This window comes from Psammomys obesus, unplaced genomic scaffold, assembly GCF_907164565.1.
Source record: "Psammomys obesus unplaced genomic scaffold, mPsaObe1.curated_primary_1811, whole genome shotgun sequence".
In the NCBI taxonomy this organism is placed as follows: Eukaryota; Metazoa; Chordata; class Mammalia; order Rodentia; family Muridae; genus Psammomys; species Psammomys obesus.
Window position 1 is genome coordinate 19,775,685 of NW_026594428.1, and position 22,199 is coordinate 19,797,883.

The following is a 22,199-nucleotide window of genomic DNA, read 5'->3' on the forward strand; positions in this document are numbered from 1 at the left end:
CCTCCTCCACTGCTGGTGGGAATGTGAACTTGTACAACCACTCTGGAAATACATCTGGCGCTTTCTCAGACAACTAGGAATAGCACTTCCTCAAGATCCAGCTATACCACTCCTAGGCATATATCCAAAAGAGGCTCAAGCACACAATAAGGACATTTGCTCAACCATGTTTGTAGCAGCTTTACTTGTAATAGCCAGAAGCTGGAGACAACCCAGATGACCCTCAACTGAAGAATGGATACAGAAACTGTGGTACAACTACACAATAGAACATTACTCAGCAATGAAAAACAAGAAAATCATGAAATTTGCAGGTAAATGGTGGGACCTGGAAAGGATCATCCTGAGTGAGCTGTCCCAGAAGCAGAAAGACACACACAGTATATACTCACTCATATAGACATATAATATAGGATAAACCTACTACAATCTGTACACCTAAAGAATCTAATCAAGAGGGAGGACTGTGACTAAAATGCTCAATCCCCATTTCGAAAGGCAAAGAGAATGGACATCAGAAGAAGAGGAAAATAGGAAATAAGTTAGGAACCTCCCACAGAGGACCTCTGAAAGGCTCTGCCCTGCAGACTATCAAAGCAGACCCTGAGACTTATGGCCAAACTTTGGGCAGAATGCAGGGAATCTTATGAAAGAAGTGGGAACTAGTAAGATCTGGAGAGGACAGGAGGTCCACAAGGAGAACAACAGAACCAAAAAAATAGAACACAGGGGTCTTTCCTGAGACTCATACTCCAACCAAGTACCATGCATGGAGATAACCTAGAACCCCTGCACAGATGTAGCCCATGACAGTTCAGTGTCCAAGTGGGTTCCATAGTAATGGGAACAGGGACTGCTTCTAACATGAACTGATTGGACTGCTCTTTGATCACCTCCCCCTGAGGGGGGAAGCAGCCTTACCAGGCCACAGAGGAAGACAATGCAGCCACTCCTGATGATACCTAACAGACTAGGATCAGAAGGAAGAAAAAGAAACCCTCCCCTACCAGTGGACTTTGGGAGGGGCATGCATGGAGAAGGGAGAGGAAGGAAGGAAGGAAGGGAGGGGAGGAAGGAGGGAACTAGAGGGGGGATCCAAAGTAAATAAAGTGTAATTAAAAATTAAAATAAAAAATAAACAGGGAACAGGACAGGAGCCTGCCACAGAGGACCTCTGAAATGCTCTCCCCTGCAGGGCATCAAAGCAGGTGCTGAGACATATGGCCAACCTTTGGGCAGAGTGCAGTGAACCTTATGAAAGAAGGGGGAAATACTAAGACCTGGAGAGAACAGGAGCTCCACAAGGAGAGCAACAGAATCAAAAAATCTGGGCACAGGGGTCTTTTCTGAGACTGATACTCCAACCAAGGACTATTCATGGAGATAAACTAGAACCCCTGCACAGATATAGCCCATGGCAGTTCAGTGTCCAAGTGGGTTCCCTAGTAATGGAAACAGGAACTGTCTCTGACATGAACTGATTGGCCTGCTCTTTGATCACCTCCGTCTGATGGGGGAGTAGCTTTACCAGCCAGTCCTGATGAGACCTGATAGACTAGGATCAGAAAGAAGGGGAGGAAGACCTTCCCTATCAGTAGACTGGAGGAGGGGCATGTGTGGAGAAGGGGGAGGGAGGGTGGAATTGGGAAGGGAGGAGGGAGCAAGCTACAGGGGGGATACAAACTGAATAAATTGTAATTAATAAAAGTTATTATTAAAAAAGATGTCATCATGTATATTCCTAAGCTATCTGTTACCTTAAGCCATAGCACCTCAAATGACTAGAATTAATCAAAATGAATATGTATGTGTGTGTGTATATATATATATATTTCAATGGTTTTATAAAACAGTTCAAATATTTTAGAAATTTTAGGATTATATACACACATAATACACATAAAATCACATAATACACTAAAAATCTCATAATATATTATATTAAATAAAATATATAATTAAAATCAATATTTGAACTTTTAAACCTGTGGCTGCTTGAAAACATTTTTTCATATAATTTTTTACTTACTACAATTTATTCACTTTGTATCCCAGCTATAGCCCCACCCTCCCATTCCCACCCTTCCTCCCTCTCTCCCTCATCTCCTCCCATGCCTCTTCCTCAGTCCACTGCTAGGGAGGTCCTCCTCCCCTTCCATCTGATCCTAGCTTATCAGGTCTCATCAGTACTGTCTTTCATAGTCTTCCTTCTGTGGACTGTAGTCTGTCTCCACTGGATGGTGATGGTCGGTATAACCTATGCATTCCCTCTTCCTCACAAGAGTGCTAGCAGGCTTGGTGGAGGCCACCACTGTTGCTTCTACAGGTCTCTCACATCCATCTCTGCCTTCCCACAAAGAACTCTGTCCTGGCAGCTTGCTAACGAAACTCTGCTTCTAGAACATCATTTCATTTACACCCCATTTATCTTCTACTGAAAATCCCAATCTTGTTTTCAGTTATTCTTTCCACAGCTTGCTTAGTAACTTGCTTGTCCTTAGTAACTAGATATGAACCTAGTTCCTTATTGTGTAGGATGAAAAAAACAAGGCTTGGAGGTTCAGGGACCATTTCTCACATCTACAATTATTTGCAGAAATTTTGAAATATTTCTTTTTCAGTAGTCAAGTTCAAGTTGAGCTTACTCTATTTCTTCTGACACCGTGCGACCTTCACATCTTTTTTTTTTTACCCCAAACCAATCTTATTTTAATATTCACAACAGCAACTAGAAATCACTATTATGGGAATGTTCATGTTATTACTGACATTTTATATATAATAATGTCAACCAATTTAAAGGGTGCAGTTCAATATAACTACCGTTGCAATAAAATATAAAATATTCATTTTTAATTTTTTATTATTGTCATTTATTGCAATTTATTCAGTTTGTATCCTGGCTGTGTCCTCCTTCCTTGTCTCCTCCCAATCCCACCCTCCTTTCCTCTTCTACGCCTATGCTCCTAGTCCACTGAGAGGTGAAGACTTCTCCTCTGTTTCTATTTGACCCTAACCTATTAGGTCAAATCAGGACTGGTTGCATTGTCTTCCTCTGTGGCCAGGCAAGGCTGCACCCCCCTGGGGAAGGGGATCAGAGAGCCTGTCACTGAGTTCATGTCAGAGAAAGCCCCCGTTCCCCTTATTAGAGAACCCACTTGACAGGACAGGCGCCTATAACAGTCCACCTTTGAAAGACTCTATTGATAGAGGTTTCAAAGCAGAGGCTGAGACTCCTAGCCAAACTTTGGGCAGAGTGCAGGTAATCTTATGAAAGAAGGGGGAGATAGAAAGACATGGAGAGGACAGGAGCACCAAAAGGAGACCAACAGATCCAATAAAACTGAGCCTTGGGGGCCCTGCAGATACCCCAACCAAGGACAATGCATAAAGAGTACCAAAAACCTGGCTCAGATGTAGCCCACAGACTCAAACTTTAAACCATTTCATTTTCACTTTCTTTTCCCCTTTGTTCATTTTCTTCTTGACTAAGATTATTGAGAAGAAAATAATACTCTTTGTTGTTACAGCAGTTCCCCTTAGCAGCACATTTTCTATGTACCCTCTGGTTTATGTCTGGTATTCTATGTTTTCATTGATCACTAGCAAAAGCCACTGTTGGGGACTGTTTCTACACTGTATTGATTTCTAACAAGGAGAATTCCACTGTTCTCATTAGATATATCAAGAAAGACATTCAGTTTCTAGAGGAGTGATCTAGAGAAACATCATAGTATCATCTTTGTTTCTTTATGCTGGTACCAAATTTCCTTCTTCATAGAAACATTCATCTCATATAGAATCATTTAAATGTGTCTTTACTGCTGGAGAGTACTCCGCCAGCAGAGTCAAACAGTTCTTGAGTTGGGAGTGAGGATTAAAATTAATAAACTAACACACAACACACAGGAGACTTTTTAAGAGGTTCCAGACTCGACAGCCTTAGCAGCAGCCTTAGCAGCAGCTGTAGCAGCAGCAGCCTGACTTTATTGCAGAGAGCTTTTAAGCCAGAATAAAAACAGCTCAGAACAATGGGTTAAATTCACACAAGTTGGTGAAGCAAGAGGTGTGATCTTCAAAAGCTATCCCACCTGCTGTCACAAATTCTACCCTGACTTCAGTGAAGGCCTGGTAAAAGCAGTCTTTCCACTGAGATTTAAATATCATAGCAGCTGCCAGAGCCATGGCTCCCAACACTTTACCTACCACCTTGTTTTTTAAACAAAAGAAATGAAAAAGTCATCATGACTGCCAGAGTGTGCCTGCAGTGCCTGTGGTGCTGTTGGAAATCATTCTTTCCATTAATATAATGTGGCCTTTTATGTTTTCTGACTAATTTTATCTTGTAGTCTTTATCACATGTGAGAGCAGTTACTTCTACTTATTTTTTCTTCCACCTTATTGATATGTTTATTTTCAGCCTTTACTTGTTAAGTCTGTATGTATCTTTGCCAGTGAGGTGTGTTTCATTTAGATTAGTTCTTCTTAAACTAATTCTACTCATGACCCCACTTGATAAATTTTCAAGTGACTCAAGATATAGATACATACGAAATAGATATAAAAATTAAACATACACTGGCAATAAAAGATAAAGAAATATGTTGTAAAACAACAAACTTGCAGGCTAATGGATGTTTGTTTAATCCTATATAAACAATTAAATCTTTGTTGATACTTGGTATTTCAGGATAAAGAAATCTTTTAACATTTGCTTGAGCTAATTATTAATTTGCTTTCATAATCACTAATTCTAAGAATGCTGTTTTGCTTAAATACATAAAAGAAAATGGCAGAAATATGTTTACATTCAGCCATTTTAGAAATGGTTGGATATTCTGTTGAAATACAAAGCCAAATTTTATTTAACAATTTTTACTAAAACTCATCAGTAAACTGAAATAGCAGTAATCAAACATTTTAATACAATATAAAGGTAAACTGATTTGATAATTTTATGTTGAGGAGTAATAGTAGGAAGCTATTAAAACTGTTTTTTTATAGGTTTGTAGACCACTGTGTTTCTGTAAGATAGAAAGCTTTGTATAGCCTTTGAAACACTAAAATTCATAACATACAGCAGCCTCAAATCCTAGCAAAAGTGTCTCATGCAACATCTGTTCTTGCTCTTTTTTTTTTTTTATGGCATATAGGTATGGCTATTTTAAAGTGTTCAAGCTGTGTGGTCATAATCAAAGCTGTAATCAAATTCTACAAGGTGACATGGCAAATACTTCCAGGAATGCCTATGGTTCACTACATGTTTGATGATTCTTTTGAAAAAAATAAAGACCAAAAGAGACCATTTACTAAGAAATAATGGGAGTGAAATGGAGAACTGGGGAAAGATTCCTTTCCCAAAGCCCACATGCTTGATTTCCTATGTGTGTGTGTGTGTGTGTGCCTATGTATGTGTGTGCATGTGTGTGTGTGTGTGTGTGTGTAGAGAAAGAAACCTTTTCTTATTCTTTTTTTCTTTTTTTTTTTTTTTTTTTTTTGCCATGTCTACATTTAGCTATACTGGGACACAGCAGAGTATGAACTGTAGGAAACAAACAATTAGATGGTGTTTTTTTATCCAATCAGCTATCAGCTAGGCTGTGTGTTTTAATTAAATAGTTAAGACCATTTACATTATGGGTTATTACTGAAAGATTGTTGAATGATTCTTCACATTTAATTAGTTGCTTTTCTTAATATTTCAAGAATATTGAAATATTAAGAAAATGTTTTCCTTCTTTTCCATTCATATAAGCAGTTTTCCAATTTGCTGATTTGGTCATTATTGATTTTTATTTGATTATTTCTACAAAATGTATTTCTTCTTGAGCCCCAAGATTAAGACTTTTCTTCCTCCTCTGAATTATTTGAAGTGTGTTCTGCAGTGCCAGGTTGGTCATGAATTGCTTCAGTTTGTGCTTTTTTTTTTTTTTTTTACTTTTTTTTTAAATTACAGTTTATTCACTTTGTATCACCCCTGCAGCTTTCTCCCTCCTCCCCTCCCAACCCTACCCTCCCTTCCCCTTTCCCACTCATGGCCCTCCCCAAGTCCACTGATTGGGGAGGTCCCCCTCTCCTTCCTTCTGATCCCAGTCTATCAGATCTCATCAGGACGGGCTGCATTGTCTTCCTCTGTGGCCAGGTAAGGTTGCTCCCCCCTTAGGGGGAGGTAATCAAAGACCAGGCCAATCAGTTCATGTCAAAAACAGTACCTGTCCCCATTACTGTGGAGGCCATTTGGATACTGAACTGCCTTGGGCTACATCTGTGCAGGGGTGTTAAGTTATCTCCACTAATTGTCCTTGGTTGGAGTATCAGTGTCAAAAAAGACCACTGCATCCAGGTTATTTGGTTCTGTTGTTTTCCTTGTGGAGCTCCTGTCCTCTCCAGGTCTTACTATCTCCCCCTTTCATAAAATGACTTTATTCTTCATCAATTTCAAATGACAGTTGCTGCAGATAATAATCTTCCTTGGCAGTTCACTTATTTTCATGATCTGGACTTCCTTCTTCCATATTTTGCTTGTGTTAGGGTTTCTGCTAAGAGGTCTGATATTATCCTGATGGGTTAGTCTTCATAAATTTACGAGATTTTAATAGTCTTTTTCTGTAGTCTTTCAGTTTTAACTATGATGTATCATGTAGACCTAACCGTATCTATTTTAGGTTCAAAGTTTTATTTATATAATATATATTTATATATTATTATTAAAATGTTAGATCATAAATAACTCAGAGGAAACAGTGTTTTGCAAACACAACAGGGCATTGTGTTCAGGAATTCCCAGCAATTGAGACAATGTACCCAAGGCCTGTGTAAACTAAAGTTGTACAAAACTGAGCATTGAGGTTGTATAAGGGAGAGATGAACACAACATTCCCCCACCACCTGACGGGTATTGTCATTTGATAGCTGTTGGCAGAGGGGGAGTCACTTTTCTTTAGTGATGTATCCCCCGGGAGATTAACCATGCCTTACTACCAAGAGTATTTGGGCAACACAAATTGAATTTAATGTGTTTTAAAATAAAAGAATAAAAGTCAGATTTGATCAGGTAGACACATGATCCTGAGCCATACAACAAAAGTTTAATTCTGTACTCTTCCAGCCCTTTCCTCCCTTTCCTGAGCCTCATCCTTGCTCTGTGCTCACACACCCTGTCATGGTCTTACTCTCTTATAATGACCTTGAGGATGACGGTACAACAAGCAGGAAGCCATGCCAGTTCCCTGTACACAAGTTGCTTCTTACGCATCTCTTCTTCATTTCCTATACAGTATTTTTATATTACTAATTTTGGCAGGTTTCTCAAAGTGTTAATTCATAAACAAAATAAATAATAAATACAGAGGCATTTTTGTTTAACTGTTGAATATGTTCTAGCTTAAAGCTGTGTTTTGCACACCATTCACAAAGTAGTCACTGTCAGTTTCCTGTTGGACCCTCATGGGTCCTGCCCCTCACTGCCCCAGGAATTGGTTAGAGTTTCAGCCTTACCCCAGTAATTTCTTACTGTTTGAGCCATGTCACTCAAGGTAGCCACTGGCTTCTCCCCAGTCTCTGACTTGAACTAGCATTCTCTCTGTTGCTATGACATCCCACAGCAGAGGTGTGGACTCTGTTGCTCCCTGGGAGGCCTACAACTCCATTTCTGTTTTTTGGAAGTCTCAGAGTCTTGTGGCTGAGATAATCTGAACTCAGGTCACCTCTTATCCCTGAAGCTCCCATCTTACCTTGCCTAAGCCTCCATGCTGTGTATATGTTATGCTTTCTATTGCCCTGTGCAGGATGGACTGAAATCACCAAGGCTGAACATGAACTGTGGCCGTCGAGTCAGAAAGAAGTTTTATTATAGACTAAAGGCTTTATCAAAACAGTCTTTCATTGTTAGGTTTGTGAGCCGTGACTTTTCTGAATGGCCACTGTTGCCAGTGTTATGATACACAGAGGCACACTCCGTTCAGTCCTCTAAGTGTGCTGGGTATTTTTCAGAACTGATATATTTATCCTGCTAGTGTGAAGCAAAGTTAAGCAGTTGTTGCAGACACCGTGTACATGAGATGTGGCCGTTCTTCGCGGAAATGTTCACTGGAGATATTTACATTTTAGGTAAAGTCAAACTAATATGTGTGTGCACACGTGTTTTCTCTTTAAATGCTAATGGTCTCATTATCTAGGGACTTCCATAAAGATAAAGGGTGTAAAGCATTTTGTATCGAGTCTTTTTCACTTCCTTGGTTGAAGCTCCCTGAAGCTAAAGCTCCCTAGTTTTATTTCTGCTTTTAAGATGATTTCTAAAGCTGGCTCTGCATTTATAAAACAATAATCATGTCGCTGAAAACTCAAAACCATGGTAGGCTTATTCAGTTTGTGCATTCAAGAAGACTCCAGATAGTGCTGATAATTATTGGCGGTGCTTCAAGACATCTGGATTTTGCAGGCAAACAACAGTGGCCTTCCAGCTCCTGTACATCTCCCTGACACACATTTATCTGTCTCCACTAAGCCCTAGATGGGTGAGCTGAGACAGTAGTTCTTAACTTGTGTGTTGCAACCCCATTGTGAGTTGAATGACCCTTTTACAGGATATCCTGCAGATGAGATATTTACATTACAATTCATAGCAGTAGTAAAATTACAGTATATAATGTAACAATGAAAACTCTTATGGTTGAGGGTTGCCACAAGACGAGGAACTGTATTAATGGGTCACAGCACTGGGAACCTGCTGTGCAACCTGCTCCGCATCCCACCTGCAGAGTCTTTGTGGTGCAAAGGGCCCTTGCCAAGGGCAAGACCAAATGCAAGAACCTGGGGCCAGGAAGACTAGGATCAGTTCAGACAGGAGTGAATTCTGAAATCACAAAATGACCTTGTCTTCGCATCCCCAATCACTTTGTATCTAGTGTGCATGGGCAGCAGTCAGCACACTGACATCGAGGACCCAAGATGAGCTCTTTGGGATTTTTCTCTCCTGTTATCCTACAGCTGTTTTGATAGGCAGTGAGGTTTAGCATGGCTCCTTTTCCTGGGCTTGCAACTGAGGAGGCCAGAGGGAGATCAGCAGCTCTCATCATTGGCTGCACTGGAGCATCACTGCAGAGCTTTAGAGGACATGGGTGCCAGAACTCTTCCTCCAGAGTGGCCCACGGAAGAGGGCTCTGCGTTACTGATAGATGCTAGATGCCTTCATGCGCTGTGTGCTTTGTACATAACTCTGCTTCACCTGTGTGCTTTATTTCCTTCCTGTCTCGTTTTCACAGATTACGGTACCATTAAGAAAGTGCGGGCCCCCCTGAGTCAGAGCTCGGGCAGCTGTTTGCTGGAAGAGATTGAGCTTTTCCCAGAGAAGAGGAGAGAGCCCATCAGGAGTCTACAGATCCTCCACAGCCAGAGTGTCCTATTTGTGGGGCTGCAAGAGCATGTGGCCAAGATCCCCCTGAAGAGGTGCCACTTTCATCAAGCTCGGAGGTAAGCAATCCCAAGGGTGAGGGCACATGTGACAAGAAGCCTTTCAACTCTCCTGCAGCTGGAGCGCTGTAGAGCATTACATTTATGTGCATATTACATTCCCGGATGCAGGATCTTCATTGAAATGGGTTTCTATGATGTCACTAACCCGTGGTTATCTTTGGAAGAACCATACGGGTAACAATTATGAGCATTAATAGGTATGTAAATGAATTATTCAGTATAATGCTCAGTGAAAATGCTGGGATTTAGTCAATAAGCATAAGTTAATATTTTATTTGAACACACACACAGAGAATGTATGATAAAGAAGGCTTATGCCCTTCTTCTTAGAGCCCCTTGAAGCATTAATTCTGGTCCAAAGCGTCATCTTTGTAGATTATCTATAGCAAAATGTCCTGCTCCCTAATACCCTTGGCTGCAGTTTAATCCTAATGTTCCATCATCATGTAAACAGTAGTTAAGGGAAGGAAATCCTGGAGGTACAGAGTGCCATCAAAGCTTTTCTTGAAATTTTGTTTGTGAGCCTAGCCTTTAATGTCTGAGCCATCTCTCCAGTCCCATCCTCTTGTTTTCTGAGGAGTGTCCAGTGTTGTCCTCAAGGTACTTTGAAGTTTAGCTTGGAAGCACACAGCCTCAGGTGCTTAAAAAATGGAAGAGGTCTGTAAGCTCCATGAACTTGACTACTACTGTAACAGTTGTAGTGTTGGAAATTGAAAATGAATTCTGACCTATGACACAATTCTGCTGTAGAGGAGCTGGTGTCCTTGTTTATATCCATTCCCCTAAACAAGACATACCTAAAGGTTTATGTAAAAGTGACATTTTTACTACAGTGCTTGCAAGACCCTGCCATGCTCAGGCCATTCTGTTTCTATACAGGGAGCCTGAGGCAGGAAATTCATAGTATACACCTGTCACTGATAATTTTGACCATGGCTCCCAAAGGACTTCAGCCTCACTGTCTCACCTCACACATGTGGGTTGCTATAGAATCAAATTAGATGATATATACTCTGTAAAATCAAAAGCTCTTTGCATGTTCTTATGTAGAAGGAAAGTTTTTCTTTTTTCTTTTTTTTTTATGTATAACCATACAGTATTCCCTTCAGGGTGAAAATGAAATCTATGTGACATTTTCTTGGTATCAGGAAGAGTTAAAGAACAGTATCTGGGCAGTCTTACTGATTGTACTATGATTGTTGTTGCTGGACAGTGACTTTTTTAGTGGCCATCCTTTGAATATGTCTGATTTCTAACCTCAACCAAAGGCTGCTTGAAACATGTTCCTGTGTATATTCCTGCAATTCTAGTCTGAGGCAGATGTCACTTCTTTCTGGATGCTGACCATTCTCCGGATAACAGGGATGCTTGGGGTACAGCCAAGAGGCATATCCTAACCAAGTATGGCTGCAAGGAGACCAGTTCCCCACGTCTTGCTCTGTTAGAGCCAAGTTCACCAGGGGACTTTCTGGGATCAGGACCGGATAACAGGCAGGACAAGATGGCCTGTGCCATGGGAGAGGCTCATGTCCTTGAATAGGATTGCATTTGCAAAGCATGACACAATTAGTTGCTTTCACTCTACTTTCTTTCAATGAGTATAGGTCACCTCAGCTCCTTTCAGCTCGGGAAACTAAATCATGGGTCCGATTACCAAAGAGATATAGTCTCCACTGGCTGCCATGCCATGATCCTTCAGCCACAAAGGCTGGACCAACAAGGTGCAGATGCCTGAAGTGAACAGTTTTTGCTTACTTGGGGAAGAATAAGGCCACGTGTGGGTCATCCTTAGCCTCCACAGGAAAGGAGGAGCTCATGTTTCTCTTGTAGCTGAATCTCCCCTCTGTTTATTTTTCACCTGCTTGGAGTGAAGCAGCAAGAGAGCATGGCTCCATTGTGAACCAATACACTGGGCTTCTGTGTGCCACAGCTGGTAGGCTTGTGTCTGGCTCTTAGTATTCCATCTCAGAAGGAAATTCTAAAGGCTGTGAACCAAGTATCCCTCTGTGTGTCTTCCAGTGTGCTTCTCCAAGAATCCTCTTCATATAGAAAACTGAGAAAGCCTCCCCAGTTAAAACTCACAAGAAGACTCTATTTTTTAAACACTGCATGCTTGGATTTTTAAAACAAGTTATAGGAAAAATAGAAGTTTGTTTTTAGAGAAATGATTTTGATTTTCCAGAAATATGCTTAATGAGGCACATTAATTAGGAATGGGCTAATTACAAGATTATGTGATAATTTCTTTGCCAAATGCCATTCTGTAGTAAAATATCAATAATTTGGTTTTAGTTTTAAGAAATCAATTTCATAAATGAAATTTTGCAATATTTAAAAAGAGAATGCATATGTAATTAATGTGCCACAAACATAAATATAACACTTTTGAAGGGGAAAATTGTTTTACAAAAATCTTTATATTTTTCCTTCTGTTGGTTATCAGTTTTTCAAAGACAATTCATGTAATTTTGCAGCAGTTTTTATCTTTCTATTCTCGTTGTTCAGATGAAGGTTGTAAGTCCAGAAGTCCCACCCAATGTCACACATCTCCTTCAGTGACTCACTCAGATGAGGACCAGCCTGTCTGTCCCCAAATCCATGCTATATTGTTTGCTCCTTGTTAACTACAGTTATGAAGTAATGATGACATAATTTTATGGTTGGAGGTCACCACAGCAAGACGAACTATGTTAGAGTTGCAGCATTAGGAAAGTTGAAAACCACCGCTCTAGGACCGGGAACATGGACCTTGCTAGCTGCAATGTCTTCCTATCAGCCTCCACACCTTTGTGCTTGCTCTATGGCAGATGACACCAGCATGAAATGGGTTTCCAAAGCATCCCAAGCTGAGTATCTGTTCCACTTTTTCTCAGGGTGTTCCTACATCCTTGGGGGAGGCTGCCAGACGGTCCATGGCTCATTTTCCTTGTAGCTCAGAAAACAGAATGTTATCATGGACATTTCTCTATAAGTTATCTTAGAAGAAAAAGACCTTAAAGCTATACTTTAGTTAAATTTTGTCACAAAAGTGAGCAAATATATTTATTTTAATGTTAGCATGTTTGGATGTTACCATTTCATGGCTATCATGGATGATCATGCAGATGATCAAGCTAAATCCAGGGCCTTGGAGTTGATGTCATGTCTGTGAATATACTTTTCTACACAATGACTGGGCATATTCATATTTATATATTTCCAAAGACAAGCTGATATTCACTGGGTTTTGAGTTACCTGGGATCTAACATCCCACCCGTAGGTTAATGTTTGACAATATCTCATGAGTGCCACCTCCTGGGCCCTTTTTGCGTGCTGTACACTGCCAGTGTCAGTCCTTTGAGGAAGGAAAAGTTCTAGACGGCAGAGCGCAGGGTGGAACTGACAGAACAGCCACTAGCTAGAGCCCTGCCTGGCTTACACACTGATGCAAAATCCTAACCTGGCACTTAGAGTGTTGGTACACTTGGACATGGACTTAGCGAGTTCCCATGTCACTGAGTCAGGAAACAGAGATGACCACCCGACTCAGGCTTTATTAGCTATAGCTAGAAGTCCAGCTTTATCTCCTCCCACCTCTGGAAGTTTTGCAAGTCCTTAGATAGTCACAGCTCTTCAAAGCTTGAAAGATTAGTGGGAAGGTTCATCATACACTGGTAAAGTCACTTTAAGAAGTGTGCCCTGACTAGATCTGCAGCTCGGCAAATGTTCTTAAACTTCATAAATGATTAAATTGCAAAGATTTATTACAGAAGATTAATTACAAAACCGAATGTTCTGAATCTTGTGGGATTTCTATACTTTGGAAACTCTCATGTATTTATTGTTTGTTTGTTTGACACTCATTACCTATGAAAGGTAAGATTAGCTTACCAAGTCATAGAGCTCACATTCTGTATATGAGGGATCGAAGACACCATGTGTAAGAGGCAGCGACCACAGTCTTAGAGCAGAAACGAAGACCAGTACAGGTCCTAGCTTGCTATGGCGTCTTGATCTCTAAGGCCTGGCTTGGTCTCTGATTCCAGGTTCCTTTGGCCTCCAGCACCACCACTTCAAAAGATGCTCAGTTTATATTTGATGAATTGACGGGTGGGCCCTGCTTCTGTTGTCTCTACTGTCTTTTCATAGCTTAGTTGTGGCGGCTAACATTCTATGAAAAAGTAGAAAGGTATGGTGCTATAAATAGCAAAGAGTGAAAGCCTAGGATCCTTTGGCACTTATGTTGTATGACATAATTGTGGAGAAAAGAAAAGTTGGCCCAGGAACAGACCCCAAATAGGAAACAGACCCCAAATAGGAAATAGACTCCTCTAGAATTGTGTTTTTTAAAACTAGAAAGATAGAGGAACTATTAAGAAAAAAAAATCTTGGGCTTCACTGGGCACAGCTTATGTTTGGTCAGTCTTAATTTAGTTAGTGTGTAATAGTGTCATTAAGCTAAAAGAATTAATTCTTCATTAAGAAAATTAGTGTGGAAAATAAGTGCTGTAGGACATCCATTGCTTTAAAGGGCAAAGTTTTCAAAGGTAGACATAATAGGTTGGCACCATTATTAATTAAATGTTCTCTAAAGACACCAGCTGCCCAATCAGAAAGTATACCACACACTGAAAAAAATAACAAATCCCCCATGGTCCACCTACTGTATCTAGTTGGGTATCACACAAGTGTAGGAGAACTTTTGATGAACACTCAATTTACAAAGTAAATGTTCCCCTTCTACGATTAATTTATTGATTTTTCAAATCTCAATGCCCCGAACTTTTGGCTACGTTGGCATTTATTCACTAAGCCTGTGGAAGTCGGTGGTTTCCTTTGCCATCTCGTTCACAGTGTATTTATAGCATTTAAAGCATTCTAAACACGAAGCCAATTCCTGAGTGCATGATGACAAATGATTCATCCCTGACCCTGCGTATGTGGGGTTCAGAGTCTAATGGGAAATTCTGCCATAAATAAAATTATCTGAATATCTAATGTAGAATTGAATCAAAGGTTCTTGGGGTTGTATTACATTTTATTCCAAAATGGATTTATCATTAAACCTAATCCTAGACCATGCTAGGAATTAATACCCTCACCTGATGTCCAATTATTTTTAAGCCATACCTGAATTATAACTGGTTTTCTAATTCTCAACTTCTAGAACTAAGCACCAGGTCACGATAACGCAATCGATGGATTTTTCACTCAGTGGCTTACTCTGAAGCCATTAAATGGTGACTGTAGTAACTTCTCTATGAGTGCAATAGTTGTAACTGTTTAAATATAGAGGGAGAGAACCTACATATACCCACATGCTACTTACAGCAGCAGTCCAAAGAGCTCTCTGGAGGAGAAATCCCAAGCAGGGTCAGGCTGGAGCACAACGTCCTTTAGCGTTATTATAACATCGCCTAAAACTGGCCAAGGTGAAGCAGAACCTCTCAAAATGTGATGGAGACAGAACAGAACTGTGACCTTCACTAGTGCTAATAACTGTACATTACATTATTGCTCATTGTGCACTTATTAGGAAAAGGCACAGGCTTGATGTTCATAGGATGTGTAGCACGCCCAGTTTGAGAGGTGTCTCACTAAAGATGGTATCATGTTATACATGCACAGTCCCTAGGACTGATTACTTTAGTATCATGAAGTGAGCCACCACTTAATGATAGATCTACCTTCGGCAATAACAACACATATCGGTCCATGTACACTGTAAAAACAAAGAAAACGTGTGCACATCATCACACTGTGGTCTCCCTGTCTTCCACAGTGCCGAGACCTCGTCTCTGCACCTCTGAATCATAAGTGCTTCTCTGCCTATTGCAGTGAACTATTTTCTGCCCATTGCAGTGAATTGTTGCAGCGCAGTCGCATTACCGTGACAGTGGTAGGGGCCGCATATAGGTTTTTTTTAACTTTTTTTATTTTTTATTAATTACACTTTATTCATTTTGTATCCCCCCATAAGCCCCTCCCTCCTCCCCTCCCGATCCCACCCTCCCTCCCCTTTCTGCATGCATGCCCCTCCCCAAGTCCACTGATAGGGGAGGTCCTCCTCTTCTTTCTGATCTTAGTCTATCAGTTCTCATCAAAATTGGCTGCATTGTCCTCTACCGTGGCCTGGTAAGGATGCTCCCCCCTCAGGGGGAGGTGATCAACGAGCAGGCCAATCAGATTATGTCAGAGGCAGTCCCTCTTTCCATTACTATGGAACCCACTTGGACACTGAACTGCCATGGGCTACATCTGTGCAGGGGTTCTAGGTTATCTCCATGAATAGTCCTTGGTTGGAGTATGAGTCTCTGGGAAGTTCCCTGTGTTCAAATTTTCTTGTTCTGTTGCTCTCCTTGTGGAGTTTCAGTCCTCTCCAGCTCTTACTATTTCCCACTTCTTACATAAAATTTCATTCACTCTGCCCGACAATTAGGAACAGTCAAGCGCACTAAAAATATTCCACAGGTAAAATGGACTCCTATGGGCTCTGAGTTTCCCTTAGTATTGCTTTAGCTAACCAACAGTTTAGGAGTCTTCTTCCTGTTGCATATATAAAGACAGCATGATGCTAGTCTAAACAGAAATATACATAATTGGTGTGTCCTAACCAGTCAGTGAGGTAGCTTTATTCATTAGTGGAGAAGCACAGCTGAAAGGCCTTGCTAAGAATACTTGTCCCTGTCTGGTAGCTACTCCACAGGCCTCCTACTATTGAGTGTCAGGTGCACAGTTGTGCAAACTGTTCCATGGAATACCTGGGCTGCAGCCACATCTTTGGCTCCAAGACTGTCAACAGCAGCAGTGCCTGAACTACTCCCTAAGATTTTGTTGCTGTATTATTTACTGAACTCATGATTTTAAGAATATAACGATTCCCCGTGTGCTGATAAAACATCCTACATATAAAACCATTATGAACTTGGGACGCATTCTGACCCTGAATTGTCATCAGGATACGACAAGGAACAAGGGCTCAGGTTCTCTGGGCATGTGATCATAAGAGTAGTAGCAGAGATGGAGACTTTGTAGCAGGTAGCACGTAATAAGAATTCAATACAACATGATTCACTTTCTTTCCTGATGAAGTGTTGCTGTACATAAATACAGGTTCTGCTGAGATGGCATTGCTCACGAGCGATCTTTTCGTACTCTATGCACGTTCCCTTGAAAGTTGGGTTCCAAGCCACCTGTGTTCCGCATGCAAGTCAAAAATCAAGCATGCTACATGGTAGGGCTGGACATGGTAGTGTTTGCCTCTGTCTCAGGACCTGGAATGCTGAGGCAGTAGGACATCCATTCAAGATCAGACTTGGCTACGTGCAGGCAACCTGTCACTTAAAATGCAATGAGTTAGGGTAGTCTTTGTTAAAGTGAAGAGAAACTGACAGGCCCATAGATTGCTGTTACACAGCTGCATCCATTGTACCAGACTCTACTCCATGTAATACAGTCTTCACCAGACACTTTGTCTGTCTGAACAAGTAAAGAGACTCAAATGTGAATGAACAGTAAGCTCTCTTCTCGGCATTTTGTTTGCTCTTTGAAGTGGTCTTTAATGGGCCTCAATAGTTCTTGATTCAGTCCTCAGGCTTGGTATACTAGCCTTTGTTGCTCCAAACTCCAGTATCTCACCCACCAGAGCTCCTTTCAAGTGAGTCTTTGACAAAATCATATGTCTTTTCTGATATGTAGCAAAAAAGAATAAAGACTTGTGGGAAACATTGTGTTTCATTGTGTTCAACAGTAGGATGCTATTTTCATAACTGACAGAATTATTTTAAAGTCCTACTTCTGTAGTTTTCTTGGCCTGATTACAATTTTAAATTTGATAACTATGTTGAAGTATATTAAATATTAATATTTTATTTTACAATAGCAAATGTTTAAATCTAAGGGACAAAATTATTGTCAGGAAAGCAGATAAAATAATACTTATAATTAGTTTTACTCATGTTTTTCACAGTGTTGGTGTGATTTTTTTTCTAATCAAGTACCTTAAACTCATTGATTTTTTTAATCTTTCTTCTTTATTATATTCTTACTGAGTTTAAGAGTAAAATAATTTTTAAATTCCACTTTTACCATGGCCATATCCACTGGAAAATCTTCTTTTTCATATGGCCTCATTAAGAGACCCAACTTCCAAAAATATTAAGTCATATTCTTTGGTTTGGTGTAAAGCGAGAGGAAATTATAAGCATGTGGACTTTCTATTGAGTGGGCATTTGTGTTTGGATAGCAGTTGTAATTTTTAAAGAATAATGGAATGTTAAAAGCAACCAGAGCCCTCAGCATTATAGAAAGACAGGGCTGTTATTTCAGGCAGGGTTTTGGAGTCCAAAACCTTCACTTTAATACAGAATTTTGTTTCAGCTCTCCAGGTAGCTTTGCAAGCAAGCAGGCCTGAGCGGAGGAGAGTCTGTTAAATGTCTCCTCTTTCAGAAGCTGGATTTTACCTAGTGGTCATGTTACTTTAATAAAAACATAAAAAGAAACTTGAGCCCTTTGAATGGTTCTCTAGGTGTAGTTCTGCTGTAGTCACCCATAATTGTGGAAATGGGGTCAAAGGAGGAGCAGATCCCAAGGTGAGATGCATGCTGGGTGTGTCATTCTATCAATGAGGAATGAATCCCTGGCCCTTCTTGGGAGCTACAAGCATAAATGTGCTACTTTGAGGTAGTTCAATACAGAGTCACTCCCAAATCCAGTCAGTCTATCACAGCGAGGTAATGTAAACACAGGAAGCAGTGGTCTTTTAGTCTTCCTCCGAGCCCCTACCTCATCTAGGTCTGTTTCATAGGTTACACTTGAAAGATCTCCATTCCCAGAAACTTCCTGTGGCTATTTTCCTACAGTAAATGAAGTGCACAGTCAATGTGTTTTCACGTGTGCTTTCAGTGCCTGCATTGGCGCTCAGGACCCCTACTGTGGCTGGGATGTGGTGATGAAGAAATGTACAAGCCTGGAGGAGAGTCTGAGCATGACACAGTGGGAGCAGAGCATCTCTACCTGCCCGGTATGTGCCCGCCCTATCCAACTTCCAATCCTCTTGTCCATGGGAGGCAGACACACAGGGCTTACCATTCAAAGTGGAACCATTGTTACAACCTCCTCCCCCACAAAAAAAAAAAAAATGTGCTTTCTGAACTTGCTCTACTCCTGGCTTGCAGGAGGGCCACACAGGATGTTCTCACCTGCTTTCCATTGATTTGGGATACTTAAGATTAAACAGCCCTGTTGAGTACAAGATCATGGTTTTTAGAGTTTTTACTATGTATTTATAAAGAGTTTGGTGTGAACTCTTATCCCTGTTACACTAATAAAATGTGCACTTCCACACTCATTCATTTCCCTTGGGGGCTATAATTCCAGAACCTGACATAAGCAAAGGTTTGAAGAATAAGTTAAAGGATATTACTGTGTCACCATGTAGAGCAGATTCATAGGCTTGGCCAGGGTCACAGGAAGGCCTGGAAGGAGCAATGGCGTGTGTACTCCCATGTGGGATTCTGAGGAATGAAGAGAAACTGGCCTGTATTTACAGCCAGACCTTGAATCCAAGAAAAGCAAATCTCACTGTTTGCCCAGCTCGTCTGCTTGGGTCCTCACTTGCAGAAAACAATTTTCCTTTATTTCTGTCTCGGGCAGCCACACATTCTTTTCTGTGCTCTAGCATATGAACAGAAACTGCCAACACTGATGTACAGAACGTTCTGGGGTAGCTCATCACTTTGTGTTAGCCAGCTGTCAATACCTGCCTGTTGGTTATAAGCTCCTCTGCCACGCAAGGGTGGGCACAGGAACAGAAGCCACGTATTTACTTTCTCTGAATATATTAGACATGTCTCAGGCTTCTGGGTTGTTGATGTAACTTTCAGAAGCTGCCCCTTCCAGATTTGAACCACGTGCTAATGAAGCATGTCGTTCAACTTGGAAGGAAATGGAGCAGGGTGAAACTTGGAAGGTCAGCTTCCTTCCCAGATGTTGCTATGGGTGTTGAGTCCTTCACAAGAAGAGCCCGTGTGGACGGCACTGCATCGAGGCACTCGGCGCTCACAGATGGAGTTAGCTTAGACCAGCGGTACCCAACCTCTGAGTTGCAGCCCCTTCAGAGTCAAATGGATCTTTCACAGGAGTTGTATATCAGATACACATATTACGAGTCATAACAATAGCAAGTAAGTAGCAAGTACAGTTATGAAGTAGCAACAAAACTGACATTTTGGTTGGCATGGGGCGGGGCGGTCACCACAACATCAGGAACCATGTTAAGTGGTCACAGCATTAGGAAGGTTGAGAACCACTGCTTAGACCTTTTGGCTTTGTAGTGCTAGGTGTTTGATTTTAAAAGGGAACTCCTCTAACATATCACGTAAAAATGGTTTTCAAAATACCATGAACTGAGGAACTCTTTTTCAGTGCCGAACATTTTAAGAGCACAAAGACAGTCACCTTAAAATTTTTTGTAGAAGGTAAAAACGTAATGAACTGCATCCAAACTGTCATTCTGTAGACACGTGCTCATAGACAGTCAGTGCATCCTCCTGCAGACTTTTGCCCTTGCATTTTTAATGGTTACAAAGAAAAAGTGTAAGAAGCAGATAGCATAACTGCATTTTCTCTGAAATGGTCAGAACACTTCTCCTGCACTAATGGTGCAGACGTGAGCATCTAAGCTGACATGACTATGCGGAGTGAAATTCACCCCCATGTGTTTGCTTTATAAGAGATGGCCATCTTGGAAATTCTGCAATAAAAATATGAAAGGGAAGAATCCAATGTTTGAGACTTGACCAAAGAGTCGTCACCTATGTTGTCTCAGACTAAAGAGGAAACAGATTCTGCTAAGTTCTCAGGGCAGCATGGGCATGCTGTGCTGCTTAGTCACGGCTCTGAGATGTGACCACAGGCCCCATGTCAAGTACACATACTGAGGACTGATTTTCTAGACATTAGATGTGTCTCTTGTAGAGAACCTCCTCCTTTTACCCAATGGATTTGTTCACATCAAGTTATACTTTGGGCAAGTTAGGAATATTTTTTTAAAGCAGCCGTACTCTTACTTAGGTTTAAAATTTTTTAGTTTAAAATGTCACTCTATGTTATTTATTCTCTTGCTTGACTAAAATTAAAGATTTTATTCATTAGATAAATCTGTTGTATCCATGTTTCTCGATTTTGATAGAACATTGATTTTAAAGTGTGTATCTTCTATGTTGCGGTCCCTGCAATATCGTCTCTCTGCTTGTATTTTCCACACTTAGGCCAAAACCCAGGGGTTGACATCTGCCAGGTCAGTGCTGTGTTACCAGCGTATGTCTGACCTTAGAGGTGCAGTGTTGAATGCGTTCTAAGTACCAACTGCTTTTAGGCATAATAAATGCCAAAAGGATTTTGCAATCAGTTAACAGTCCTCATTTCTTTGAAGGATGTTTACCTACATCTTTATACAAAGCAAGTGGAACTTGCTGAGGCCTTTGAAGGAAAGCAGCTATTTCATAACTTATGTAAAAATGTGTTTGAAAGAAAAAGAAAGAATATTGTTTCATTTGAGTTCATTTAGTCAAAATCATGTTGAGAGGAAGTGACACCCCAGACCCATTTATGTGAACCCACCAAAATGGTACATCTCCAAACCCCTAGTTCTGGGACTGGAGAGGTGGATCAGCAAAGAATATACACTGCTCTTGCAGAGGAGCCAAATTTGGTTTCCAACACACACAATTAGGAGACTCACAACTTCCTTAACTTCACCTCCTGACCCATATGGTCACCTGTCCTTCCCCACACAGAGATATACACATAAACAAATAATTAAAACTAATACAGAAATTTATTACCCCAAAAAACATAAAATGTCAAGGTACCAGCTTGGGCTCTGGTGAGAATTTCCTGTTGAAACCCCCTCCTCCCCGCAAGCCATGAGAGAAAGTAAGAGAGCAATGGAGCAAGGGCCACATGGCAACCTTCTAGAAAAATAATTAAGACATCCACCAAAGAGGAACATTTATGGCTGATCATTAAATGCTGTCACCATAGCAACACTTGAATTTTGAAACAGGTACCTCAAACCATAACAGTAGTTCTCCAGGGCTTCATTCTAGGAAAAAAAAAATCAAGCATTCCTTTTTCCACTAAAGAGGACCAGTTTTAAAATGTCCACACATTTTTACTCCAGAAGACTGTAAAATAGTTTATTAAATATATATAGTTGTCCTATTTTCTTAAAAGTTATAATTAAAAACATTTCTCTCCAGTTAAGAAAATTTAAAAAAGAAAAGAAAAGAAAATTGTGGTGCTTAAGGAACTAACATACTTAAACTGACATATTTAGACCAAGGTCAGTTACATGTCTTTGTCTAAGTTCTAATGTTGTGAACCAAAAGTTGTGCAGTCTTAGGAATCTACCGGGGCTTCATTTATCCACTAATACTGTTTATGTCCTTTGAAGGATGTGCACTGTATTATGTAATACAACAGAATGAGCCTTTGTTTCGCAACATGCCCTGTAAGAACCAGCAAAACTGGTGGACCATCTTAGTGTCTTCTAATGACGGTTCTTCTCAGGATCCTGCATAACCAGGAACTTTAGATAAAAAAAGGTATTTAGGCAGTGACCAAAACCAATGCCTACATTTAGATGGCAATCGCTGAACTTCTGATGTGTTTTTCCAGGGGTATATAACCATTAGGAGAAAAGCCAGCTTTATATCTAGAGTGTCTTGCAGGCTCTGCTACA

The 22,199-nt window shown here is 40.7% G+C and overlaps 1 protein-coding gene across 2 annotated transcripts in view; it reads left to right on the plus strand.

Annotated features, from left to right (window-relative positions):
• Sema5a (semaphorin 5A) overlaps positions 1-22,199 on the plus strand; it is a 424,233-nt gene that overhangs the window by 327,250 nt on the left and 74,784 nt on the right. For both annotated transcript variants that reach the window (XM_055618999.1, XM_055619000.1), the window contains 2 exons: positions 9,264-9,471; positions 18,359-18,476. In XM_055618999.1, coding sequence (XP_055474974.1) covers positions 9,264-9,471; positions 18,359-18,476 — 326 coding nt within the window. The remainder of the gene's footprint in view (positions 1-9,263; positions 9,472-18,358; positions 18,477-22,199) is intronic.